This window comes from Tupaia chinensis, unplaced genomic scaffold, assembly GCF_000334495.1.
Source record: "Tupaia chinensis unplaced genomic scaffold, TupChi_1.0 Scaffold144682_1, whole genome shotgun sequence".
NCBI classification, from domain to species: Eukaryota; Metazoa; Chordata; class Mammalia; order Scandentia; family Tupaiidae; genus Tupaia; species Tupaia belangeri.
Genome location: NW_006204543.1, coordinates 2,370,596 through 2,397,023, shown reverse-complemented (window position 1 = coordinate 2,397,023; position 26,428 = coordinate 2,370,596). Strand labels below are relative to the sequence as shown.

At 57.6% G+C, this 26,428-nt stretch overlaps 2 protein-coding genes across 5 annotated transcripts in view; one reads left to right on the top strand and one right to left on the bottom strand.

Moving 5' to 3' along the window:
* Positions 1–12,872, top strand: part of CYFIP1 (cytoplasmic FMR1 interacting protein 1) — a 39,580-nt gene extending 26,708 nt beyond the window's left edge. For both annotated transcript variants that reach the window (XM_027767803.1, XM_027767804.1), the window contains exons 23-30: positions 707–850; positions 2,581–2,671; positions 3,552–3,682; positions 6,764–6,836; positions 8,053–8,147; positions 9,326–9,564; positions 9,905–10,052; positions 12,203–12,872. In XM_027767803.1, coding sequence (XP_027623604.1) covers positions 707–850; positions 2,581–2,671; positions 3,552–3,682; positions 6,764–6,836; positions 8,053–8,147; positions 9,326–9,564; positions 9,905–10,052; positions 12,203–12,367 — 1,086 coding nt within the window. In that variant the 3' untranslated portion in view covers positions 12,368–12,872. The remainder of the gene's footprint in view (positions 1–706; positions 851–2,580; positions 2,672–3,551; positions 3,683–6,763; positions 6,837–8,052; positions 8,148–9,325; positions 9,565–9,904; positions 10,053–12,202) is intronic.
* A 2,735-nt stretch (positions 12,873–15,607) lies between these two features.
* NIPA2 (NIPA magnesium transporter 2) lies at positions 15,608–26,143 on the bottom strand. 3 transcript variants are annotated; one of them, XM_014583744.2, is made up of 5 exons: positions 25,985–26,143; positions 22,372–22,597; positions 21,189–21,245; positions 18,975–19,135; positions 15,608–16,658 (listed from the first exon to the last, which is right to left on the bottom strand). In XM_014583744.2, exons 1-5 carry the CDS (start codon positions 25,989–25,991, stop codon positions 16,027–16,029), a joined length of 1,083 nt encoding a protein of 360 aa, XP_014439230.1. In that variant the 5' UTR covers positions 25,992–26,143; the 3' UTR covers positions 15,608–16,026. The 3 variants fall into 3 exon arrangements, with proteins under 3 accessions (XP_014439230.1, XP_014439232.1, XP_014439231.1); XM_014583746.2 differs by lacking the exon at positions 25,985–26,143 and adding an exon at positions 23,680–23,801; XM_014583745.2 differs by lacking the exon at positions 25,985–26,143 and adding an exon at positions 20,344–20,434 and having other exon boundaries at positions 22,372–22,686.
* Between the last annotated feature and the right edge of the window lie 285 nt (positions 26,144–26,428).

Genomic DNA, 26,428 nt, shown 5'->3' with positions numbered 1-26,428 from the left:
CACATGGCCGACTTGGTTTCGCCGGGCCAGGCGCAGTGTCCTGGAACACGCCGGGCACGTGTGCATGCCCAAAATCCCACGAGAAGAATGGAGGAGAAGGGATTGCTGTGTGGCCATCCCCGGGGGCGACTGATCACGCGCCCTTTCTCTCTGTCCTGGTCTCCATGGGCACACTTGCCCTGTAGCGAAAGCAGAGGATAAACACCGTGGGGTTGCTGAAGGTGCCTGGGGAGTGGGCGGCACTGAGCGCCCGCCCGGCGCCCTGCTGCACGCCCGCGTCCTTAGACGAGCTCACAGGCCCATCCTTCAGCAGGTTCTCCCCGCTTTCTCTCCTGCCACCTGGGGCAGCTCTCCTTGGCCCCAAGGGTGCCCCTGCACTCCCGAGCAGGCCTGTGGGGGTGTCCTGGCCAGCTCCCTACTGCCGGGCAGCCCCACAGAGGCAGTGCGAGGGCCGAGACAGACTCGGGGTCCTGGGCAGACCGCACGTGGGTGGGCGGCTGGGGAAACATCGAGGCGCCCTGCAGTTGAGCAGGTTCTCTTCGTACCAGGGCACAGACCCCCCCAGCAGCGAGGACAGTGCCTTTCACAGAGAATTCACAGGGCCCCCTCCCCCCGGGGCGGCGTGGGTGTGGGACGTGAGTCTGCGGGTGCTTCTCCACCAGCGCATGTGCTGGGCCTTGCCTTAAACTCCATCCGTCGCCCTCAGGCCTTGAACCTGGCCTACTCCAGCATCTACAGCAGCTACCGGAACTTCGTGGGGCCCCCGCACTTCCAGGTCATCTGCCGGCTGCTGGGCTACCAGGGCATCGCCGTGGTCATGGAGGAGCTGCTGAAGGTCGTCAAGAGCCTGGTGAGTCCCTTTGGACAGTGTCCTGCCTGCGATGCGCGTGCCCAGGCGGCAGGCCGGGCCTCCCCCGGGACTCCCCCGTGCCTGGATGATGACCCCTGCAGATGAGGCCATTTGGCGAGCCCACCTTCCTGCCAGTGTGGTTCGGTCTCTCCCCATCTCTCCCAGTTCCAGAGGCTGGAGCTGGCCCCGAACTGGTCCCCAGGCATTGTCACTTACCCGGTGCCGTCTGCCCCGTGAGCGAGGGCCACTCTTCACCCAGGGGACTTGCAAACGTGGGCGGGAAATGGAATGAAAATGCGAGTGTATTTTGGTGCAAAACAAATTTGAAATCCGTACTGGCTCTTCTTTTTTTTTTTGTTTTTGGAGAGGTTTTTCGCTATAGGGCGCGTGTGCTCACCAGACAGAGAGACAGAGAGACAGAAAGCGAGAAATCATCCCCCAGGGGGGATGGCCACGCCGCAGTTCCTTCTCCTCCATTCTCCTCTCGGGATCTTGGGCACGCACGTACACGCACCCGGCATGAGTTTAAGCCACCGGGTCTGGGCCTCGAACCGCGGTCGACTACGTGGGAGTCCAGCGACATAGCCATTACGCTAACTGCTGGTCCCCATACTGGCTCTTCTTGTAATACGCATTTCCCACGAGCTTTCTGCATTACGCTAACTGCTGGTCCCCGTACTGGCTCTTCTTGTAATATGCATTTCCCATGAGCTTTCTAAAGACCCCTCTGTACTGAGATCACCCCCTCCTCTGTACCGAGGTGGCCTCCTCCTCTGTAAAGGAGCTGGCTGTTCCCAGGGCATGGAGGGAGCCACGGCTGCATGCCCGGCCCGCCCACCCGTTCCTCGTGTCCCGTCCTGTTCCAGTTGGCCAGTGCCTGGGGAGGCATGGTTCTACAGAGCTCCCGTTGCCACTCGTGAAATAGTTGCTTAAACACAGATTTCGGGGGCTAGCTGGATGCCACACAGGTGACTGTGGGTTCAAGTCCTGGACCCGTGGCTTGAGAAACACCCAGAGCACATGTGCATGCCCAGGATCCTGCAGGAGAGATGGAGGGGTTGTGGTGGGACGATCTCTGCCCCTGGCAAGCACATGAGTTCTCTGGCAAAAACCAAACAAAACCCCATAGCTCCTAGAAGCTGAGCAGCCGAGCACATAGGTGGGATCGGAAACTGGTCAGGGTGCAGTCTTTGGTCATCCCTCCTGGGCCCCCAGCTTTGGGGATTCTGCCCCAAAGCACACGGGAGTGGAAGGGCAAGGTTGCCGGCCTCACCGCAGCGGGGTTCAGCCACCTTGTGTCCTGCCTCAAAGCTGCACCGAATCTGTCGGACGACCCAGACTGCCTTGGGAGAGCTGTGGTTCCCTGGGGCGGCTGGTGCTTGCGGTGGGGATGCTGAGTCCACGTGGGAGGGTCATGGAGTCCCCTGTCCCACCTCCTCCCTGTCAAGCTTGGGGCTTCCAGCCTCTTGCAAGGGGAGTCGTGTTTTAAAATGTGAATGTAGTCGGTCCTGCAAAGACCTGGCGAGGGTCCCCGTGCCGTGGGTGGAATTTCTCTCTCCTGCCCGGACGTCCTGCAGCCCTGGGCACTGTCGCATGTGTGACCAGCAGACTCATCTCTGTCACGTGCATGTCGGGCCTTTGGGAGGGCGGAGGCCTGTGGCCGAGGCGTGGCCCCCGGGGAGGTGGCGGTGGGTGGCTGATGCGCTGCCTGTGGCGCTGTCTCCCTGCAGCTGCAAGGCACGATCCTGCAGTACGTGAAGACGCTGATGGAGGTCATGCCCAAGATCTGCCGCCTGCCCCGGCACGAGTACGGCTCTCCCGGTCAGTGTGGGCCGCCGCTCCTCTGGGCCGGGGGAGGGTCAGACGTGCCGCGCCCTGGGGGTTGGTGGGCATGTGCAGACCAGACCCCGAGTGTTCGTGGGAGGCCGGTGACGCCTGCCTCTGGGAAGGGTACTGGGGCCTCTGACGGGAGGTGGGGAAGCCGGGGGGTCCAGGGTTAGGTGTCGAGGGGCGATGGGGCTTGGAGCACCGTGCACCCCCCAAACTCTGACGAGAAGTCCCCACCCAGGCAGGGTAGGGGCTCACTGGTGGCCCTGCCCCCCCGCCCCCCCCCCCCCGACCTGTCCAGACAGTCCTTAGGCTCCCTCTGCTGGGCGGTTGTGCTCCTCGGGCCTGGCCATACGGCTGGCCGGCTGGTGGCAGCTACCCAGACAGCCTTACCGCTCGGAAAGTGCCCCTGTTCCCAGTGGGACTGCAGGGGCCCTTGACACGTCACGCTGCCCTGAGCCTCGTCTGAGCATTTTCTGAAAAGCCGGGCAACGACACAAGTCGTGTGTGTTCAGCGACCGCGTCCACTCGTGGGTGGCCGTCCAGGGCTGGTCCGTGGTGAGGCCGAGCTTCTACACCCCTGGTCACTGGTGCTTGAGGGGACGGAGGCGTCCTCGGTCCCGGGAAGGGACTATGGGGCAGCCTCTCAGAGGCGTTTCTGTCCGTCGTCGGGAATGGCAGCAGGCCACGCAGGCACGGCACAGCGGTCTCTCGGGGCACGTTCTGAAAAGCCGAGCGTGGGCGTCGGCGTTTTCCCCCAAAGTGAACACGCTCGCAGTTCCGTTTCCCGGACCGGCTTAGTCCCCACCACGGCCTGCCTGGCGACGGGCTCCACGTGGCGAGGAGGCCCCCAACCCCCTGGCTCTGCCCGCAGGCATCCTGGAGTTCTTCCACCACCAGCTGAAGGACATCGTGGAGTACGCGGAGCTGAAGACCGTGTGCTTCCAGAGCCTGCGGGAGGTGGGCAACGCCGTGCTCTTCTGCCTGCTCATCGAGCAGAGCCTGGTGAGTGCCGGCCGGGCCGCGGGGTGGCTGGCACTGAGCTGCCCTTGGTGCGCCCCCGCCGGGCGTTAACGGGAACTGGCCCCAGCGACCGAGGGGCGCAGTGTGATGTGTGGGCATCACAGTGCCGATGGCCGAGCTAACCGGGACGTCCCGCGAGCGTGGCCGCCCCAGGAGCCCCGTGCAGTGTCAGGCCCGTGGCCGAGAGCATGTGACCGTGGCTGGGTGTGGCCGAGGAGCCGGTTTCTGCGTTTTAGTGAATTTCCACTCGCCTCAATTTCAGTAGATTCAGGTGCCCTGATTGGTGATCAGGCCTCGGTTCCAGGCTGGAGGCCTCTGTGGTCCCCTGGCCTGCTCCTCTGTGGTCCCCTGGCCTGCTCCTCTGTGGTCCCCTGGCCTGCTCCTCTGTGGTCCCGTGGCCTGCTCCTCTGTGGTCCCCTGGCCTGCTCCTCTGTCCCCGGACATCACAACAGCTGACCGTTTCACCCGTGAGCAGGAAGCCTGTGGGTGGCGTGGCCTCGCACGTGGCCTTGACCACGCTGCTGCCCACAGTGGCCTGGCGTCTCCAGGACCCGGCCTTCGTGGAGGACATCGTGTTTCAGGAGGTGGTGCCGTGGCGCCCCTCGCAGGCAGGCTGCCGGGCCTGTTGGGCCGAGCCTTACATGAACATGTGTGGAGAGAGGGTGGTGGCACATGTCAGGAATCTGAGGTCCGGCATGGAGAAGGCCGCTGGGACCCATGGCTTCCTCCATCCCTCTGGTCCGAGGTAGACCTTCCCACGCTGCGGCCACACCACAGCCCTCACTGTCCCCATCTCCTGGGCTCAGTGGGGACCCCAGGCAGCTGCCCCGCAGTGGGAGGCAGCGGGTGGCCCTGACTCACGAAGGATGGGCACCCGGCCAGCGTCTCTGCTGCTGCCGCTGTCCTTCCCGGGACTGCGGAGCTGGCAGGGATTCGCCTGCCCACAGAGGAAGAGATGCAGGTCCCCTGTGGACGTGCTGTCACCGCTGAGCCACAGGAGCTGGGGCCAGCGGGGTGGACTCGCCGTCAGTCCCCGCCTATTGTGCGGTTGTCTGGCACCTGCTGGCCTCTGGGTGGGGACTGCAAGGTCAAAGCCCCTTGGAAGAGGGGCACCTGAGCCACCGTGAGCTTGGCCACCCAGATCCCCAAGCCCTGCTGTCGCCATCCCTCAAAGGAGCTGCGGACATTGTCAAATGGCCCTGCAGCCCTGTGGGTCTGACGCCTCGGAACGGGGCTCTCCAGGTCCACGTGCTTTCTCCTCTCTCTGCGGGCCCGGCCTCACGTCTTCATCCCGTGATGACTCCCCAAGTGACAGGCACAGTGCCGGTCACCCTGTCGCCTGACACCACGCTTGCAAGCCTGGGGAGCGCTTCTGAAAGACGAGTCAGGAGCGCCGTCCCCGCTGCAGAGCACGCCCTCCCGCTGGACGCAGTGGTCCGTGCCCGGGGCCTGAGCACCCCTGGCTCTGTGGGGAGCTCTCCGGCTGCCAGCAGCCTCTCCCTCCTGGGCTCATGTGCGGGAGGCGAGTGGGAGCTCTGTCGAGTGGTGTTCCCAGCAGGCCAGCAAGGTGGGGCTCCCAGGGCTCCCCCCGATCCCAGATGCTGCACCCGGGCCCAGCATACCGGGTTCAGTCTGACCCTAGGGGGCTCTGCCCAGGTCTGCTGTCTGGGGTTCACTCCGAGCCCTAGGGCTGCACCCAGTGTCCAGGGCTCGTTCTGAGCCCAGGGGCTGCATGTAGGCCTGCCATGTCTAGGACAGCGGGGAAGGCCCTGGACACCGACCCCTTCCAGGGCCTTATTTTGGTCTCAGAAGTGGTAAAGGGTACAGCTTGGCACCTGCGCGGGCTCCCGGTAGGAGGAAGGGCAGGGCTGCCTGATAAAGTCTGCTCCGAGCAGGATCTTCCTGTTTGCAGCTGAGACCGGTGTCCCCCCGGCTTTCCTGAGGACAGCGGTGATGGTTTTGAGAACCTGGGGCAGCCGTGGCCTCCACGTAGGGGCCGGCTCCCCAGGCCTGCGTCCCCACTGCAGTTCCTCTGTCTCCCTGTACACAGTCCTGGGCTGGCCCTGCCGGGCAGTGGTTAGGCACTGCACAGAGGAAGCCAGATCCCACGTGGCTGACGGGGGTTTGAGTCCCGGCCCCGGACTTGAGAAGCGTGGCAGGTGTACCCACGTCACCGGGGCGCTGACAGGATGATGAGGGAAAGTGGATTGCGGTGGGACCAGGGCCGCTGGGGGCTTCTCACATGCTCACTCTCCCTCCGCCTTGTGAGCATTTACAAGGAAGGGAGGACCCATGGGGTGTCACCCATCGCCCTGCCCAGTGCGTGCAGAGGGGAGGAGCCCCTGACAGTTGGGCAAGAGGGTGCCGCGCTCAGTCAAGGCAGGCGAGCTTGGCCCAGCACCTCTGGGTCCCCACTGCCCGCGCCTTTCCGGCCGAGTGGTTCTCGTATGTTCTGGGTTTCCTGCTTCGGTCGTCTCACCTCTGGAATGCAGACGTGTCGGGGCGGGCATGGCAGCCCTGCCTGTGCCCTTGCCTCTTGCCTGCTGGGGCTGATGGCATCGCGGGCTGAGACGCCCCCGCAGCCCCGGGCTACCGCTGTAAAGATGAATGGGATCACCTTTGGGCCCTGAGGGGTTCTGGGGTCCTGCAAGCCCATGAGCTGAGGCAAACCCCCTCCCCCAGCTGCTGTGGGGTCTTTTGAACTGAAGGAGTTGTGGTCCAGGGACAGGCTTGGGGCATCTCCCCGGGGGTGCCGGGGCTGCCTCCTCCCGCTGGACTGTGGGTCCGCCAAGTCGCGGAGAGGCTGGAAGCCGAACCCGCCTTCCGGGTGGAAGCTGGTCCATGTCCGTGTCTGCCATGACGTTTGGCTCCTCCCGGGCCCCAGCCATGCTCAGGTACCTAACCACACTCGTGGCCGGCAGCTGTCAGTGCGCATGCACAGGTACGGCACCCTCGTCCCAGGCGGCGCGTGTCCCCTGAAGGGCCGAGCCGTGCCTCGTCCAGCAGCTCTCTGTCCTGGCGGGGAGGCCCCTTCCTTCGTGACCGTCTCTCGCTCTGCCCTAGTCTCTGGAAGAAGTGTGTGACCTGCTGCACGCGGCGCCCTTCCAGAACATCTTACCACGCGTCCACGTGAAAGGTGAGCCTGAGTGTTTGCGGGGCGTGTGCTCGCCAGGCGGCCAGTCCACGTGGAGCCTGGCGGGCCGTCGCGACCAGAGTCACGGTACGTGGGCGTCGAGCAGTGGAAAGTCCCAGCCGAGACACCAGGGCGAGTGCCCCGGACCTGCGGTGCTGGGGCCCCGAGTGCTCCGGGTTTCAGATTTCTTACATTTTGAATGTTCGTATCCACGAGGTGAGATCGCCTAGGGAAGAACCCACGTCTACACCTCATAGCCGCAGCCTGGAGCTGGGTTCAGGCATTTTGGGGTGGCCACATTTGGAATGGCCTGCCCGTGAGAGCAGGTGCGGCTCCTGTTGTCGGTACCCTGCGGGAGCTTGTTTTGGAGTTTGGAGCATCTCAGACTTGGGGTTTTGGAATCAGGGATGCTCAGCCTGTTAATGAAGCAGCTAGGAGCAGGTTGTTACTGTGGCGGGGTTTGCTGTATGTCATTTTTAATAATTATTTCATTTTACTTAGTATTTAATGTGCTATCGGACCTGCCCCTTGCCTCTCCTGGGTGGGGAAGGGAGAGGGAATTATTAGCAAGATAAAGGCGGGGCTGAAAGCTGAGAAAATACTTTACCTTAAAAAATAAAACTTACCAAAAAAAGGAGAAGACAGACAGAGGCAGAGAGAGAGACAGAGAGACAGAGACAGAGAGAAGGCTAGAGGGGCTCCCTTCCACTCGAGTTTGTGGACTGGAGGCTGAATTATCAGTAGAAAATCTTCATTTCTCTTTTTGCCCTGAAATTGCTAGTTCTCAGGAGCCATGGAGGAATCTCTAAAAATAATTCTTTAAAAAACCCACTACGAGGGCCAATGGTGGTGTGGTCTCGGCACCTGGGTCCCAGATGACCAGCAGTGGTTTGGATCCTGGACCTTGCAGCTGAGCCCCGCTGGGCACATGTGCATGCGTGCCCAGAATCCCCAAAGAAGGGAGGGGTGGGGTGGCTCTGGGCCACCCAGGGGCCTTCTCACTTTCCCTCTCTCGCCGTCTCTTGTGAGCATGCGGTCTCTGGCAAAGCCGGAACACAATGGATAAGGGGTGGGTAGGACAGGCCAGTTCTGTGAAAGGATTCTTAAAGAGAACGTGTATAATGATAACTTAAAAGCCTCCATTTCTTAGGCAGAGTTAAACTTGTGGTCACTCCTTCATGCAAAGGAACTGCATAATCCAACGTTTCTTCCACCCCAGAGGGCGAGAGGCTGGACGCCAAGATGAAGCGACTGGAGGCGAAGTACGCCCCCCTGCACCTCGTGCCGCTCATCGAGAGGCTGGGGACCCCGCAGGTACAGTGGCCGTCAGCCCCACCGCACACGCAGCCTGCGCTGGGGCCGCCCTTAGTGTCGCAGTGGGGTTTGCAGCGGCCCACCCGTCTCACACTGGCTGACGGTGATGAACTGGCGCCTGGGAGGCCTAGCGCATCCCCTGCCACAAGGTGCACACAGGGGGCGTCTTTGGGTCTCACGCCCTCCCTTCGTGCAGGAGGGCCTCTGTAGGACATCCTCTGGCGGGCTGCCTGTGTGTGCTAGGGTGTCCAGCAGCAGCACTGGCCCTCACCCGCTGGGTGCCAGTGGGCCCACCTCACACCGTGGCCACCCAAGATGTCTCTAGATGTTGGCAAGGGTCCCTTACAGGCCGAACCACTGAGTTAAGAACAGCTGTACGGGACCAGCAAGTGGTTATGTCGCTGGACTCCCACATAGTCAGCCGTGGTTCAAGTCCCAGACCCGGCAGCTTAAAACTCATGCCAGGCACGTGCATGTGTGTGCCCAAAATCCTGAGAGGAGAATGGAGGAGAGAGATTGCAGTGTGGCCATGCCCCCTGGGGTTGATTTCTCAGTTTCTGTCTGTCTCTCTAGTTAGCCCATGTGCCCTTTAGCAAAAATCCCTTTAAAAAAAAAGCCATTCAGCTGTATAAATTCCTCTTGCCTATGAGTATCTTGACAGACACAGATAATACCTTTTTTAAAAAGTTTGCTATGGGGGGAACCAGCAGTTAGCGTAATGACTATATTGCTGGACTCCCACGTAGTCGACCGCGGTTCATGTCCCGGACCCGGTGGCTTAAAACTCACGCCGGGCGCATGTGCGTGTGTGCTCAAGATCCCGAGAGGAGAATGGAGGAGAAGGGACTTCTCCAAAAAAAAAAAAAATTTGCTATGGGGTGTGTGCGCTCTCCAGAGACAGAAAAGTGAGACAGCATTCGCCCCAGGGGATAGTCACATCACAGTCCCTTCTCCTCCACTCTCCCCTTAGAATTCTGGACACGCGTGCACACGCACACCGCCGGGTCCAAGACCCAAAGCCTGTAGCTGGTGATGTGGACTCCTGTTGCCGTAGCCTCCACACCACCTGGTGGCCACGTGCTCGGGTCATTTCCCTAAGTCACAGACCAGACTCCGGGCTGGGCGCCGCCCTGGCCTCCCGCCCGGCTGCAGCACTGCATCACTTTAACCTTCTGCAGCAAATTGCCATCGCGAGAGAGGGGGACCTGCTGACCAAGGAGCGTCTCTGCTGCGGCCTGTCCATGTTCGAGGTCATCCTGACACGGGTCCGGACTTTCCTGGATGACCCCATCTGGCGTGGGCCTCTGCCCAGCAACGGGGTGATGCACGTGGACGAGTGCGTGGAGTTCCACCGGCTGTGGAGTGCCATGCAGTTCGTCTACTGCATCCCCGTGGGCACGCACGAGTTCACGGTGGAGTGAGTGTGTGCTCGGCCGGGGCTGTGGGCGGGGCGGGCCTGCAGGGAGGCAGCACGGACCCCATGCCCCTCTGGCTGTGGGCTGGAGCCACCAGCCGCTCCCAGCCTGAGCGGGGCCGCTTGCCTGAGGCCACCGAGGGGATTCGGGACTGGGACTTGGGGCCTGAGCCGTGGCAGGTGCACACAGTGGGTGTGCAGTTCTCGGGTGGGGGTCTTCACAGTCTGGCTTTCGGAGGGTCCACGTGCTGAGAAGGGTTGGGGACAGCACCCTAGAGGAAGCAGGAAGCCGCCAGGGGCTCTGGGGTCCGTGGCCCGCACCCACCGCTGCTCTGGCTCCCAGGCAGTGCTTCGGCGACGGGCTGCACTGGGCCGGCTGCATGGTCATCGTCCTCCTCGGGCAGCAGCGGCGCTTCGCGGTGCTGGACTTCTGCTACCACCTGCTCAAGGTGCAGAAGCACGACGGCAAGGATGAGGTCATCAAGAACGTGGTACGTGGCGGGCGTGGGGGCGGGGCGGGTCCTGGCCAGAGCACGCTCCGTCCTCGTCCTCGTCCGCAGCTCTTCGTTGGGGCGAGCCCCCGGGGTGGCTGAAGGCGGCAGGGCCCCCGGGGAGGCTGCTCAGTCCACAGGGCTTGAAAACACTGTTGGTGTGCCTGCCTGAACCCCGACAGGGAGGTTTCTCACCTCCCTCCTCCCTCTCCCCAGTGAGTGCAAATGCCTGGTAGCAAATTTCTGGGAGACTTGTCCAGAGCCAGCAGGGGGCGTGGTGTTCAAGGCGCTGAACTCCCACACGGCCTACTACGGTTCGAGTCCTACACCTGGTGGCTTAAAAAAAATCACACTGGGTGCATGTGCACCGAAAATCTGAGGAGACTGGAGGAGAAGGGATTGCAGCGTGGCTGTCCCCCACAGGGGGGTGATTTCTCACATTCTCTCTGTCTCTGTCTCTCTCTGGTGAGCACACTTGCCCTATGGCAAAAATCTTTAAAAACATAGAAAAGCTTCTTTGTTCCAGGGATGCTTCTTACCTGGTACGTGAGGTACCGCCGTCTGAAGCTCTGTTTTCGTCCCCAAAGCGGATCTTGGTGGCAGAGCTGATGGCTGCTCGTCTCTGCCCTGCATCTCCCCAGGAGCTGCAGGGTCACGTGGCACTGCTTCCTATCTGCGGGTCCCCAGCCTCCTGTCCCTCCCTTTCCTCGGCGCTGTGGGCTGGACTGGGCACTGCCTTCGGCCGGGGCTTTGCATCAGCTAGCTCACCTCCGCGCCTCCACTTCTCCGTTACTAACGACGGCGCAAGCGCGTGCGGGCCCGTGAGAGGAGCACTGTCCTCCCACCCTCCTCCCACCGTGGCCGCGGGGTGGGGTCGCGGGCTGCCTGGGCTGCCGTTGATGACCCAGCCTCTCTGCATCAGCACTCGCTGCCGTCCCATGGGCGGCCCGAGATCTTACTCTCAAGAGTCGCTGTTTTTTGGGAACCAGCAGTTAGTGTAATGGCTTTGTCGCTGGACTCCCACGTAGTCGACCGCGGTTCATGTCCCGGACCCGGTGGCTTAAAAAACTCACACCGGGCGCGTGTGCGTGCGTGCCCAAGATCCCGAGAGGAGAATGGAGGAGAAGGGATTGCGGCGTGACCATCCCCCCGGGGGGTGATTTCTCGCTTTCTGTCTCTATGTCTCTCTCGGTCTGGCGAGCACACGTGCCCTACAGTGAAAATCTCTCAAAAAAAAACAAAAAAAAAAGTCGCTGTTTTTTAAACTTCACGTTGGCTCTTTGAATCCTAGTGGTAACTCGTAGTCTTACTATTTAAAAAAATCTAATTTCTTTACACGTTTCATGTGTTCTGTTTTCTGAACCTTTTCATTCTCGTGTCTGAAGGCAACGTGGAGGGTTTGGGTGTCTGGAACTGACAAGGTTCCTGTGTGTTGTTTGCTGTTTTTTTTTTTTTAAGAGAGATTTTTGCTATAGGGTGTGTACACTTGCCAGAGAGGCAGAAATCGAGCATCCCCCCCAGGGGGGTCGGCCACGCCACAATCCCTTCTCCATTCTCCTCTCAGGATCTTAGGTATACATGCACACATGCCCGGTGAGTTTTAAGCCACTGGGTCTGGGACTTGAACCGCAGTCCCACATGGGAGTCCAGCGACATAGCCATCACGCCGTCTGCTGGCTCGAGTACTGAGCTTTTAGTCTGCGCACCTGCCTGATTCTCCGTTGACCGTACTAGACCGCCTCACTCCGACGTGTGCACTTGCCTCTGCTCAGCCAGGGGCTGCCTCAGCCTCCAGGCCAGGCTATCCCCTCGAAGGAGGAAGCACTGGCTTCTGCTGCCTTCCCTCAGGCAAAACCAGCAGCACCCTTGGGAATGTTCTTTATAGAGACCACCTTGTCCATGCAACCGCCCAACGGGGTGCAGCCTTGCCCTACGAGCTGGGTCTCGGCCCTCGGACGTGCCGCCTTCGCCGTCCTACTCCTAACTGTCAGCACGGGGCAGGTTCTCGGGCTGGGGGTGAGGACGCAGGCCCGTTGGTCGTGCAGACGAGCGGCCGTGCGTGGAAGCCTGACACGTGCAGCGCGCTCTGCGGAGTCCTGATGGGAATGAGCGCGGGTGCCGGCAGTAAGACGTGCCGATTCTAATTGTAGCCTTTGAAGAAGATGGTGGAGAGGATCCGCAAGTTCCAGATTCTCAACGACGAGATCATCACCGTCCTGGACAAGTACCTGAAGTCGGGCGACGGGGAGAGCACGCCCGTGGAGCACGTGCGCTGCTTCCAGCCGCCCATCCACCAGTCACTGGCCAGCACCTGAGGCCGCTGCAGCCCCGCTCCTGCTGGCGTGCTTCCTGCCCGCACCTAGACTTAGCGGCTTTCAGTACCGACCTGCCCGGCTGAATTTTATAAAATCGACTTATTTTTCTAGACTCCCGTTCTATGTGCTTTTGGTAATCAGGAGGCCTGAGGACTTCTCTGCTGATGGTCACCATTACGGTCTCACGAAATCACTTTTCCTACGGAACATTCCAGCAGCCACGTGGCAGGACGCTGCGTTCACTCAGCCCTTAAGAAACGTAACAGCAGCTAACCGAACTAGTCCTGGGCCGGCTGCCACTGAACTTGGGTGACTGTGAGCTTAGTTCGGGATGTTTCCCGCAGTCTCTCATGAACACTCTGTTCTAAGTCTCTCTCTGCCCCGTCCCTCCTGTCAGTGTTCCAAAAACGGTGACCTCGATTCCCCTGCACCACTAAATGCAGTTGTGACAAAACTAACTTGCGAGGTATGAATTAAGGGTGACAAATAAAACAGATGGAATCCGCGTGTGCGCATCATTGACTGCAATCCCGTGCTGCCCCTGGGGGCGGGCCACCGTCACGCGGTGGACTGGGCCGTGTGCCTGCGGGCGTGCGTGTTGAGCTTTGCATTTAGGTTTCTGCAGGTGCTGAGTAAAGCCAGGCCCGTGAGGGAACGGCTGTGCTGCACCGGCCACCCTGCATGTGAGGACACCGCGTGCCTTCCTGACCCGGAGGAGCCCAGCGTCTGGGGCAAGTGTGGCCGGGGACAGCAGGCTCTGCACCACAGTTCTTCCAGACCTCAGGTCCTGCCTCCCACAGCCGTCCTGCCCGACCGCCACGGACACCACCTCCGGGGGGAGCTGGCCCCAGGATCCGCTGCGGTGAGGGACAAGGGACGTTGGCCTGGGCTCCTGCTGGGCTCCTGCAGGGTAAAAACTGAGAACTCAAGTACCCAGACCACACGTTTCCGAAACTCCTGCCGGACAGGGAGGACCTGTCGCCCCGGCCACTGGGAGTGCAGGTGCAGCCGGGGCCAGCATTACTCACTCACCTGGCGGGGTTGCACAGGGCAGGGGCTGGAACCGGCAGCAATATTACGAACTCTCGATCCTGTTTCCATAAGAAGCAGGAACGCGTCTTACGCCTTGGGAAACTTACACAGAAGTCCCAGCGCTCCCTCCGCAGTGCAGGAAATAAATACCTGAGCTGTTCTGCTGTGCCCGTGACCTTGAGTGGCAGAATGTGGAGGGACAACAGTTATTTATAGTGTTCCCTTAGAATAAATGCGGCTGGGCCAGGCGGCTGGGCTCCCACGGGGCTGACTACGGTTCGAGTCCTGGACCTGGCAGCTTGCTTCTCACTTTCCCTCTCTATCTCTGGTCAACCTCAAAAACGTAAAACGACGACAGTGAATTAAACAAAAGAAAACCTAGCTGTTAAAGAAATGCTGCTGTTGGTGGCATGACTGACCTGGAGCCAGCATTCTGCTGGATTAGGAGATGGTGTCTGTTCACCCTGTCAAGCATGGAATATAATGAAAAATGGATAATGAACTAGTTTATACCACTGAGTTTTATAAGGCTTAATTACATACCAAATGTAATAAATTTTAAGGGCTATACAAGGCTGGCTAATTAGTGTTAATTAACTGCTGTACTCAGGAGGACACTGCCACTCCAGAGGGGAGGGGTTCCTTCACGTACAAAGCAGAGGTAGTTTATGTGTGGTATTGAAATTTCACACATGGAGACAGTGCAAGAAAAGTCCGAGATTGCTCCTTTGTGGGTTAGAATAAAGTTGGATGAAAGGGAAGCTTATTCCATGACATTTAAGAGGCTGCTGCCAGCTGTGGCCTGATGAAGCTTGAGAGAACTGTGGGGATGTCACCTGCGCAGATGGCTGTGGGCAGGAGCAGCAGACAGGACAGGCCCTGCCCTGCCCGCCTCAGGCGGGATTTTGTTGTCTGCTTCTTGATGGAGTTTGTTATTCTCTTCTGCCTTTTTTACGTTTGTTTGAAATTTTTTTTAAGTTGACCCATAGTCACCCATGTGGGAATCCAGCGCCTTTAACCACCATGCCATCTGCTGGCCCCTTGTTTGAAACTTTCTGTAAACATTTTTCTCCATGAACATTTTTTTTAAGAAGAGATTTTTGTGGGGGGGCAGCCAGCAGGTGGCATGGTGGCTAAGGTGCTGGACTCCCACATGACCAACTGCAGTTCAAGTCCTGGACCTGGCAGCTTGCTTTCTCACTTTCCTTCTCTCTGGTCAAATTAAAATCATTAATAATAATGATACATCAAGTAAAATAGTATAAAAAATAAAATATTTTGGGACCAGCAGTTAGCATAATGGCTATGTCGCTGAACTCCCATGTAGCTGACCATGGTTTGAGTCCCAGACCCGGTGGTTTAAACTCATGCTGGGTGTGTGTGTGTGCGTGTGTGCCCGAAATCTGAAGAGGAGAATGGAGAAGGGACTGCAGCGTGGCCATCCCCTCTGGGGGGTGTTTTCTCACTTTCTATCTCTCTGTCCTTCCAGTAAGCACACGAGCCCTATAGCAAAAACCTCTCAACAGAAAAAAGAAAACAAAAAAGAAAATGAAAAAAAGTTTTAAACAGATTTTCTGTTATAGGGGATATATGCTCACCAGAGAAAGACAGAGACAGAGGGGGAATGGCCATATCACAATCCCTTCTCCATTCTCAAGATCTGAGGCATGCATGTACACATGGCTGGTGAGAGTTTTAAGCCGCTTGGTCCAGGACTTGAACCGTGTGACGACACGGGAGTCCAGTGAGATAACTATTAGGCCTTCTGCTGGTCCCTTCCACGGACATTCCTGAAAGACCCAACGGCGGTCCAAGTGCGCTCGTAGGCGAAGTGAGTGCTCAGTACAGAGCCCGCGGTGCAGGTGTAAGCCTGCGAGGACGCAGGTGCAGGCGCTGCTACGCGCAGTTACTCCCCAGGGTCGCTGAAAGGCCTGACGATGCGCGATCGTGGGAACGTGTGGGTGCTGACAGAAAGCAGTGGTTGAGGCCCGCGCATGACGGGTTCCTAACTGGTGGGTGCCTGGCCCGGCAGCTACCAGGTGCACCTCTGGGCACGCCCGAGAGAGGTAGCCACCAGTCAGGGACCCCTGCTGGAGGCCAGCTCCAGTTGCTTTCTGACCCTTCTGTCTGTTTTGTAAATGATTGTCACTTAGGATTCCCTTCGACCGACATTTCAAAATGGAAAGAACTCATCAAACAGGAGTCATCTTTAAAGGTAAGGTGAAGTCACAGGGTACTGTATTCGGGTAACTCCTTTCAAATAAAAAAGCAGTACGTGGTCTGGGACAGACGGGGTGGGGGTGACAGGTGCACATTTCAGACTCCCGTCGCCAATGCGAAAAATCACTTTCAGACTCGAGACTGTTGTTAGTGCATTTAGATGTGAGGGTTCAGAATGCCGAATACCGCCACAGCAGTACAGCTGAGCAGGAGCCAGCCCGTACTACCGTCATTCTAGCGAATGACACTAGGGGGACACAGGAGAGTAATTACTGGTCCAGATTAGACAGACTTTAGAAAAGATTGTCTTTAGAGAACATTATGGAGGACGATGCTTTTCCAGAGACCTTCGGGTATTCGGGCTCACTTTACAACAGAATTACAGGTGAACCTTTTAGTGACGCTTCCTAGAAAGGTGCCAGGTTTCCGTTTCTCCGGGAAACGTTTTCACCAGTGTGTTCGGTTCCACAGCTCACGCTCTCCTCGTTGTTATTCAGCGCCTCGTACATACTCGAGAGACCGCCATTCACCGCTTTGTCGTCTTTTCGGAAAGACACAGGCAGACTTGCTAGACTAAAGCTGACGTCTTTGAAGGCATGCAACAAGAATATCCCCACGATGATGGTGAAGAAGCCACTCAGAGTGCCAATGACGTCGTCGACGGGCATGTCCTGCCACTCCTTGAAGAGGATGGCGGAGCAGGTGAGCACGGACGTGGTGAAGAACACGTAGTAGATGGGCGTCACGATGGAGGTGTTGAATATGTCCAGGGCCCGGTTCAGGTAGTTGATCTGGGTGCTCACGCACACCACGAGGCTCAGCAGCAGGACCCAGGCCAGCGGGTGCCGCAGCACAGGCTTCCCGGCCAGCAGCTCCTTGATGGCGATCCCCAGGCCCTTCACGCAGGAGACGGAGAACGCCCCGATGACAGAGCAGATTGTTATGTACACGAGGATGTTCGTCTGTCCGTGGCGAGGTCCCACCACGAAGATCAGTATGAGGGACACGATGACCACAAGGGTGGCAAAGACCACAAAGCCTGCAGAAGCAAAGCAGAGCCGTGCTGAGCGAGGCCATGAGTGTCAGCCCGCTGCGCAGGCCCAGCAGCCGTGCCCGAGGGAGCGGTGGCGGCCGGTGGGACGGCCATCGTGGGCCTCTCCAGCAGGGGAGTCCACAAGGCTTGGGCAGGGTGGCACCTGGAACGAGGCAGTGACAGCAGAAGTGCCGAGTTTGGGGTGCTGAGTCACGAGTGGGAGAAGGAAAAGGTTGAAACTGTCTCAATTCAGAAGGGGACTAGCCAGTTTGAAGCCTACTCTGGAGCGTCCAGCCCGACCCCCAGCACGTCCCAGCTACAGGAGAACACCGAGAAGACAGACTGTAAGTGCCTCCGGGGGAGCTGCAAGGAGATGCTCAGCTCCTCACCCCTAAATGCTGGGCACGCAGCAGCACCTCAGGAGCGGAATGGGGCCCTGCCACCTGCTCTCAGGACCCCGGAGCCATACTTGCCCACCCTGATGTCTTCCCCAGAGCAGCCCTCCAGACTTCTGGAGCAGTGAGTGAGCACGGAAGGGTGGCTAACGGGGTGCTAAGGAACCCCCGTTTGCAGAAGGGGAAGGCCAGGGCACAGCCCTGGGTGCTCTCCAGCGCCTCCAGCCGCACACGTGCAGAGGCTTGCAGCCGTGGTGAGCAGGCAGAGCTTGGGCTCGCTCGGCCTCGTCACGCCTCACCTCACACTGGCCCTGTGCAGCTGCAGCGCTGGAGCAGCCGCTTACTTCCACCTGGCCTGCCTCCTGAACCCGAGTGCCTGAAGGTGGTGACGGTGGTGAGGACAGCTGGCCGGGGGGGCCTGCCTCTGCCTGCGTCACAGCCTCCACCACCGTAACCTTCCTGTGTGCCGCCCATCTAAGGCAAGGGCATTTCACTATTTTAATTTGACTGGAGAGGGACAGAGAGCGAGCGGGCGCATGCGCAAGCCATCAGATCCAAGACGAAGCAGGTCAGCCATGTGGGAGTCTGGCGCCCTTAGCCACCCCGCCACCTGCCAGCTCCCAGGTTGCTGTCCCCAGCTGACACCTTACTCGGCCACCTCTCCTAGACAGGACTGTGCTCCCTACACAGGATCTAAGAACTCAACGCAGCCACCGTGCAGGGCTGCAGCTGCCATCCACTCAAGGGAGCTGGAAGTCCAGTCCATACTCACCTCACCTCCAACCACTAGGGTCTGGGAATACTAAACACAGGCCCACACGGGTTCCGCAGCTCGGCCAGGGGGCAGCTGACGGGCTGCAGTCCACTGCTGTGCCGCAGGACTGGCAGGGTGTTTTCAGTAGACAGCACACACCACGCCAGAGCGTGATTCTACCCATTCAGAAAGCGTGCGGTAGGTCAGTGGCAAGACCACACCACCACAGCTGGTGTACTTACTGCTGGTGGGTCGTGAAAAAGTCACGATGTATTTTTTTCACATTTTTCTATGCAAAAACGTGTCAGTTTTCTGACGACCCGATACTACATATTAAAGAACCAATCTACGAATAAGTATGTAGTCTTGGGACTGGCAGGTGGCCTGGTATCTGGGGAGCTGGCCTCCCACAGGGCCCACCATGTTCAAGTCCTGGAACTGGAGGCTTGCTTTCTCACTCTCCCTTTCTCTCTGTCGTCTCTCTCTGGTCAAAATTGAAAAATAATGATTAAAAAATTCATTAGTTTCATTTATTCATTCATTCATTTACTTTACTTTGACCAGGGAGAGAGGCAGAGAGAGTGGGAGTGAAAAGGCAAGCCACCAGATCTGGGACTTGAACTGTGGCTGGCCATGTGGGAGTGTCCAGTGCTCCAACCACCATGCCACCTGCTGGCCCCAAATCTGCAGTCTTGAGTAAGTGCAAACGCTGCAATGGCAAGCGTGAGGCCAGAAGTGCAAAGGGGATTCCCCACTAGAGACCGCATTAACCAGAGCAGTCGCTAAGTGGGACGGGCACCGTGAACCCTAATCCAGGAATTGGGGAGCGTCGACACAGACCAGGGCAGCTCGCTCCTCCACACTAGTGAAGACACACACAGGTCTCACAGCACTGTCAGAACCCATTTTACAGTGTGTTACCAGGGACCAGCAGGTGGCATAGTGATTATGTTGCTGGACTCCCACACAGCTGACCACAGATCAAGTCCTGGGCCCAGTGGCCAGGCATGTGTGTATGCAAGCCCAAAATGGCAACAGGATGGCGGAATGGAGAAGAGATTACAACACGACCACAACCCACTGGGCGTGCTTCCCCCTCCCTGGCGAGTGCAAGTGCACACTGTCAATTAACAACGGAAAAGTAAACTTTTTAGAATAAAGCTTTTTTCTTACCTGGATCACCCAGCTTGTGAGACATTTCATTTAAGGTCTCAATCTCCTCCTCTTTTGGAGCATGAATGACCATGACTGTAGACCCTAGGATGCTCAGCAAACACCCGATCTTGCCGTGAAGATTCAGTCTTTCATTTAGAAAGTATGAAGAAAGAATGGCACTGAGGGGAGAAGACAAGGCAAGGCTCGGCTCACTGAGGACGTCTGTACAGCTGAGCATGCACATCACTGAGCTCCGGCTCCAGCCCTGCGAGCTTAGGAAGATTCTGGCTCCAACTAAGGTAAGAGCACGCACAACCGTACCATCGGCATTTCTCGGGGAACACCTGCTTCCTCGCGCACCGAACCCGGGCACCCGCCGTTTCCCTGTGGAAGCCAGTGAGCTTCACAGTGAGGACTCATCTGTACAAGCCTGAGTCAGGGTCTACGGCCACAGTAATCCTCAACATTCGCTCGGCTGGACTCCTGGTTGGTGCACCCACTCACGGTAATTAAATGATCAGGCTTTAATATGGTATACCTAGTTTTAGCCAGATCTAAAACCGCAATCTGTAAGAACGGTATACTATTAAATAATGGTGTGTTTGGTGTAATGGTCAAGATTTGCACCACAATTTCTCGTGGAGAGGGGAGGACGAAACCACGTAATTACTAGCCTACTTCAGGAGGAGGTCCAAACCCCACACCCCACGGGCTTAGCTATCGGGCTGGCCGTGACAGCACGCAGGGGGCGCATCCCAGGCTGCGCACGGGAGCAAGCACCAGCCTGTGGAGACGCGCACCCTCAGCCCGGCCAGGGCTTGTCCACAGCGTGCACAGAAGCCTCATCTGCCACCGTGTGCCCCAGGAGGGCGTGTGTGCCGAATGTAGGTGCTGGGACAGGTGCAAGTGGGACTTGTAAACTGCAGTCAGACAGGAAAGGGAGACGCGCCAACAGACCCAAGAATGGAAACCTTGTGTTGAAAATGAAGAGGATGGCAATATCCTTGATTCGATTATCAAAAATAAGAAAACGTATAAATAAATAAATGGAGAAAAACTGAAATCAAAGCAGAACTAATGGGCAGGCAGGCAGTGAGGCAGTTAAGGGCACTGGACTCCCACATGGCTGACCATGGTTCAAGTCCCAGACCTGGTAGCTTGCTTTCTCACTTCCCTGCTCTCTCTGGTCAAATTTAAAATAAAAAAATAAAATAAAGTTCAGTAAACATTTTAAAAAAAGCAGAACTAGTGCTGGCTGTGAGTACAAGCAAGACAGAGCAAGTCCGCTGCTTTATGCGCGGAGGGAGAGCTTTAAAACAGGTTACTGTACAGAACACGCCCCAGACGGGGGCAGGTGACAGCCCGTACACGTGGAGGAGTGCCTTACCTTACGAGGACACTGAGTGCCCCGAGCGGAGTCACCAGCGTGGCAGGTGCGAACGCGTATGCAGCGAAGTTGGCCACCTCACCAGCTCCCACTTGGAGACGGATGACAAAAGACAACCCTCAGACAGCAACGCAGACGCTCGACCAGGACACGCCTGCGCTCATGCAGTCTCCTATCCCATCACCGTGCGCAGTGACTTCCGCATCCCCTCCCATCTAGCCGGAGGGGTCTCCTGGGAGTTACCAACGTGAGAGTCCAAGTCCGCCAGGACAGAAATCTGCCGTGCTGACTGACATCGGGCGTTTTAATAAAGACTTCACATGGGTAGGTCTCGGCACCCGAGGGCAACGAGCACAACCCAGTGAGGGGAGCCAACCCTGAAGAAAAGCATTCTGTCTCTTACTGGCTCTTCTTCCTCTCCGTTCCTTCCTTCTTCCCTTGACTTTGACTTTTCTAGGCTTAAATAGCATATATTTAGTTTTGTTCATTAAGAAAACAAGTTGTAAATTCACTACAGGACGTGTGTGCTCACCAGAGAGAGACAGAGATGCAAGTGAGAAGGCACCCGCAGGGGACAGGCATGTTGCAACCCCTCCTGCTCCATCCTCCTCTCCTCTCGGGATTTTGGACACGCATGCACGTGTGCCCAGTGTGTTTTTCAAGCCACTGGGTCCAGGACTTGAACCACAGGGCTGGCTGTGTGAGATCCAGCTCTTAACTACCATGCCACTGTCTGGCCCAAGGAAAGCTCTCTCTAAGTCTTTAAACTGTGCTAGCGACACGAGGCAGCCTGGGACCGGCAGCGGCCCTGCTCTGCAGCTGGGACTCGGGTGCTCTGTACTTACTTGACAGGAGTCCAGCCCACCACAGGCACTCTTTCAGGTACGCGTGGCCACCTTGCCCTGCGAAGGAAGGTCTCTGTGAGATCGTCAGACTCGAAAATGACAGCCGTCAGGGCGGGTTAAACAGCTCCCGGATGACCACCACCTGAAATGTGTACTTGCCTGCGGAAGGGGATTTCTTGGGGCACATGCACGACAACCCTACAAAAGGGGGTACTTATAACCAGTCAGGCTTGTGCTGTGATCCTGAGAGAAGGAATGGATCTCTTCCATTCAACCCAAACTTCCTCCCCCTGTGAACTCAGCAGTAGCCCCACTCGAGCGTGTTACCCTAAATGCGGATAAGCCACGTGGGAGGCAGGAGCCCTGGCTGGGCCGCCAGGGTGCACACCGGCCTCTGCAGGGCTTTCTCCTCCACCCAGTCGATAAAGGCAGGAAGTGACCGGCACTTCAGCCCCTCCAGGAGGAGCCACGGTGAGTGGGCTCTTTCCAAGCACGCCCACCATGCACGAGCGTGCCTGCCTGGACCGAGGGCGACGGTGGGGAACAAGCACCAGCTCCCGGCAATTCTCTGTCCACTCAACCCCAGGAGAGGCTGCTGTGTCTCCCGCGCTGAGTCGGCCGTGGCCATAGAGCGGCACAGGAAGGAGAGAGGAGGTGCTACTCGTCACTGCCCAAGCAGGCCTCGAACTGAACAGGCAGGATGACGGGAGGCCACCACAGAGTCATCTAATGCGGGGCGCCGTCTCGACTGCCCCAGACAGAGGTGTCAGAGTGGTTTAGTCACACTGCGTACCCCTGGGGACTTGGGGCTTGTCAGCAGCTTCTGGGGAAACAACCTGCACCGCCGAGAAGTGCACGGAACTGGCTCCTCAAGGCCAGGGGAGCCTTCCCCTTCCTGCCAGTTGGTGAGCAGAACTTCTCCAACTGTGGGACTTCCCACAGACCCCACATCCCCCTCTACAGAGGCACTGCAGGGCCCAGCAAGGCCAGAGGCTAACGGCGCAGTGGCCTGTTCCGCTCTGGGCGGTTAGCTAACCTGGACATGAGTTCAGCTTCCGTTTCGTCCTCACGGCTCCCCTGTCCGAGCGTCCACAAACACCCAGCGCTCCCGGCCAGTCCGTCTCAAGGCCACCCCCAGGCAGGAAGGGCAGAAGGCGTAAGAGTCACCCGCAGCAGCACCCACCTGCTCTCATGGACCCCTTTCTGGCAAGTCGCAGGAGGCCTTTCTTTTTCAAAATGAAACTCCCTCCAATGAAAACGCTGGAGCTCATAGCCAAGCCCAGACCAATGTAAAAGTCGTATTTCCCACGGCCTTGGCTCATGTCGTTCGTTGGGTGGGCCGCTCCCGCGAGTCACACCGACCATGGAGCAGGGGCTGCTGGCCGCGGCAGGCGAGGCGGTCTTCGGATCTGCGCGGAGACAAACGGGGCGTCAGGGCAGAGCGCAGTGCGTGCCATCCCGCTCCCGCTTCTCGCCTGGGAAGGAGAAGGCCCCACGCTGTTCCTCGTGAATACTCATCTTCCTACCAGCTGCATATTCCAATATGGCAGAGACGGGTGATACGAGGTAAGTTTCACCACATGTAAGGGAAACTCTGGTCGTGTGTTTAAAAAAACCGGGGCCCAAGGAGTGCTGTGGTGGTTGGGCACTGGACTCCCACGTGGCCGACTGTGGCTCCAGTCCCTGACTGGCTGGCTGGCTTTCTCACTTTCCTCCCTCTCTGGTGAGTGCATGTGCCCTAGAACAAACTTTAAAAAACAGTATTTTAAAACGGTTTCTAGCCTTAGTCAACAGTCCACAGTAACCAAACTGCTGATAAGAAAAATTCTACAGACTAAAAACACAGGCATAATGTAGAAGGCTAGCTGGCAAATGCACTGATCAGTTTTGCAAATGTGTCTCTGAATAACCTGTGCCAAGAAAGTGAAAATGTCCCCACCCGTAATTTCTCGTGGGTATAAGCTTTCGAGAGGGAACTCGTCCAGGGCAGGGGGCTCTGAGGCAGGCGGCACATCGCTCTGCCAGCAGAAGGCGCCACTGTGCGGGCGGTGCAGGCACCGCTGCGGCCACCTGTGGGCTCAACCCCCAGACCATAGGGAAGACAGTGGCTCCCCAAATGCTGCTGCGGATGAACTAAGGCAGTCGAAACTGAGCGGGTGGCACTGGGCAGCACGGTCTGCCCAGCGGTGGGGCTGCCACTTACAGCACATCTTGGGGTAGCCCCTGCGCCCCAGAACCAGCCTGCAATTCCATCAGCATCCCACCAGCCGACTCACTAACTGACCACGCTGCTCCTTCTTGAAGTCCTGGGACCCTGGCCTTTAGCCAGAGCGGCTGAACTTCCTGTCCACCAGCCGCTCGGTCTGGACAGCTGGGTGCTGCGTGTACTGAGCATACTGACCTGGACGGATCCTCATTGGGGAAACGGGCAAGAAACAGAGCTAGTAACGTGCAAGTAATGGTAACACAGTTCCCAGTCCCGGAGCCTCACCGCGGAGAGATCTGCAAGGAGCTGCATCTGGGACTCAAGGCCATGTGGGCATCCAGTGCCTCAACCAACACACCACGATGCTGGCCCCAACCTATTCCAAATAATCCCCCCCCAAAATTAGCAGTATTATTTTAAGTTTGTTATAGGGCATGTGCACTCACCAGAGAAACGGAGAGGGAGAGAGACAAAGGAAGCAAGGCACCAGGTCCTGGACTCGAACCACAGTCAGACATGTGGGTGTCCAGTGCCTTAAACCACCATGCCACCTGCCGGCCCCAACCTATTCCATTTTTAAACATGGTTTTAAATTCTCTTAGAACTTCTATTTGTTCTAAATCTTAACAATTAAAAAAAATGAGACAGGGAAAAACAAAACAAAAGCGAGGGCAAAGGCTGTAAGGCATGAGGCGAGTAGTCCTAGGGACAAGGGTTCCGTGGCTCTCCCCGTGTGAGCGAGGAGCCCATGGCAGTGAGGAGCTGAGGGTCAGAGCAGATGGGCACCCACAGGCCGCCCACAAACCCACACACGGAGCTCTGCCGTCGCCTACCGGCCAGACTGGATTTCTGTGTCAGCCACTGAAACTTTACACAGCTGCTCGGCTCCACGTGCACGTAAGGAAACTGAGCAAGCTGTGTGCAGGAGTGTTCAAGGCTGAGCGCTCTCTAGGCCGAGGGGTGCTTTTACAACACAGAGCGCTTGTTTTTAGCTTGTTGCCAAGAACTATTTTTAGTTTTTGCTATAGGGTGCAAGTGCTAGACAGAGGAAGAGAAACACCCCCCCAGGGAGGATGGCCACGCCACAATCCCTTCTTCTCAGTCTCCTCTTGGGATTTTGGGCATGCACACAAAATCTAGCATGATTTTCAAGCCACTGGGTCCTGGACTTGAACCACGCAGCCAGCAATGTGGGCTCCAGATGGCTCCTTAACCACATGCCACCAGCTGGCCTGAAGTTCCAGGGGCTTTTTAAGTGAATTTTACGATATGATGTGTTAGATCAGCCCTTGAACAACCTTTAGGTAGTTTACTGCCACAAAATAAGGACATGGGGCCAGAACGTGGCATGGTAGTTAAGGTGCCTGACTCCTATATGGTCAACCAAAATTTGAGTCCTGGACCTGGCTGCTTGCTTTCTCACTTTCTCTTTGGTGAGTGCACATGCCCTGTAGCAAAAACTTAAAATAATGATGATGATAAATAAAATTAATTCTAAAAAAAAAAACCTTAAATAAGATGGTTGTAGCGACCCTTGGACAGAATCCTCTGGCCAAGCGCTCCCTTACTGGGACCCACAGATGAGCCATAAAGTGACAGTGGCAAGTAAGCTACTCAAAGTACCCGCCATTCGCCATTCCTGTGGCCCCACCCCTCCCAAGTAAATCCCGAGCACCTCCAGCGTCACTGCCCGCTTTCTCTCCATCTGCTCTTTGTCCTGAGTCTTACTCCAAACAGTGGCATGTTTATAGGACACGCGCAGAGACACACATCCATGAGTCTGCTGCCCAGCAGTTCCCTTGGTCACCAGAGCAGGTAAAACCTACTTCTGTAGGAAGTCCCCTCGCACAATACTGTCACTGCCTGCAGTCCCCACGTCACACGTGGTACCCTCGACCTTTCCTACCCGGTAAGTACTGTCTCATTCTGTACAGAGAAGTCCTGTTTTCCGCAGAGAAATCTGACCTTCTGGGCAATATCTCAACCAAGCTAATAAGAGTTTGGATTAAAATATACCTACTATGAACCATCTCCACATGACGGAACTATCCTGAAAACAAGTGAAATTCTTTCTGTTTCTCCCTAGAAGCAGCTACCACCTACTGAGCACCTACCTAGGCGCCATGGCCATGTCTCCATGCCTCCCGTCTACTCCACACGGAGTCAGATTTCACAGCCACAGAAAGCAGACTTCCCAAAGCCCATAGAGGGCAGAAGGGCCAGCAGTCAGGCCCACGGGGACAGCCGCACCCCGCAAGGCCCGCCTGGTGCCACCCTGCCCTCTTAGGTCAGCTTTCTTTTCTTCCAGCGTCTCACTGGCTGGTCATTTTGAAAGCAGGGTGGGGCGGCTGCCGGGCCCTGGCAGGCAGCCTGGTGGTTAAGGGCACTGGACTCCCATGTGGCAAGCTGCCCTTGGACCCCGGACTTGGAGGCTTGGTTTCTCACTTCCCTCCCCCCCTCACTCTGTCCCTCTCTGGTCAAACTACAATAAACGAAGTTAATAAAATAATTGTTTTTTAAAAAGGCAGCATTCGGGAACACTGGGCACCTGCACCGCTCCCCTACCTCGGAGACGCCGTCGGGGCTGTACCTGACATGTGACTGTAGTACTGCCTCACGGAAAAGGCTGGACGAGGTTGGAGATGATTTATTCCCTCTTAACTACCCTTTAGTCCCACGCAGTTTTACACGCTACCTCCGGCCTGGAAGGACTAAGAAGTGAGCCAAGGACCGCATAGCTGCAGGTAGGCAGCAAACCTGCTCCAGCGCGCACAGCACGCTGCTTCCACACGGCCCGCGGCGCGAGGGCCTTGGCGCTGTCTGTCCTTACTACTCAGGAGGCCCCCAGGTAGGCACACAGCCGGCATGAAAACGACTCGCCTCCCGGCACTTTCAAAGGCATAACGACCAAGCTGGAGTACGGAGAACGCGTGTGAAGAGGTAGGCTCGAGGGGCTTTACACAAGTTGGGGAGTTAAGTTAGGGCAGCCTGTCGTGGCCGCACGGCGGACTTCGAGGGCTCACGCAGGGCCAGG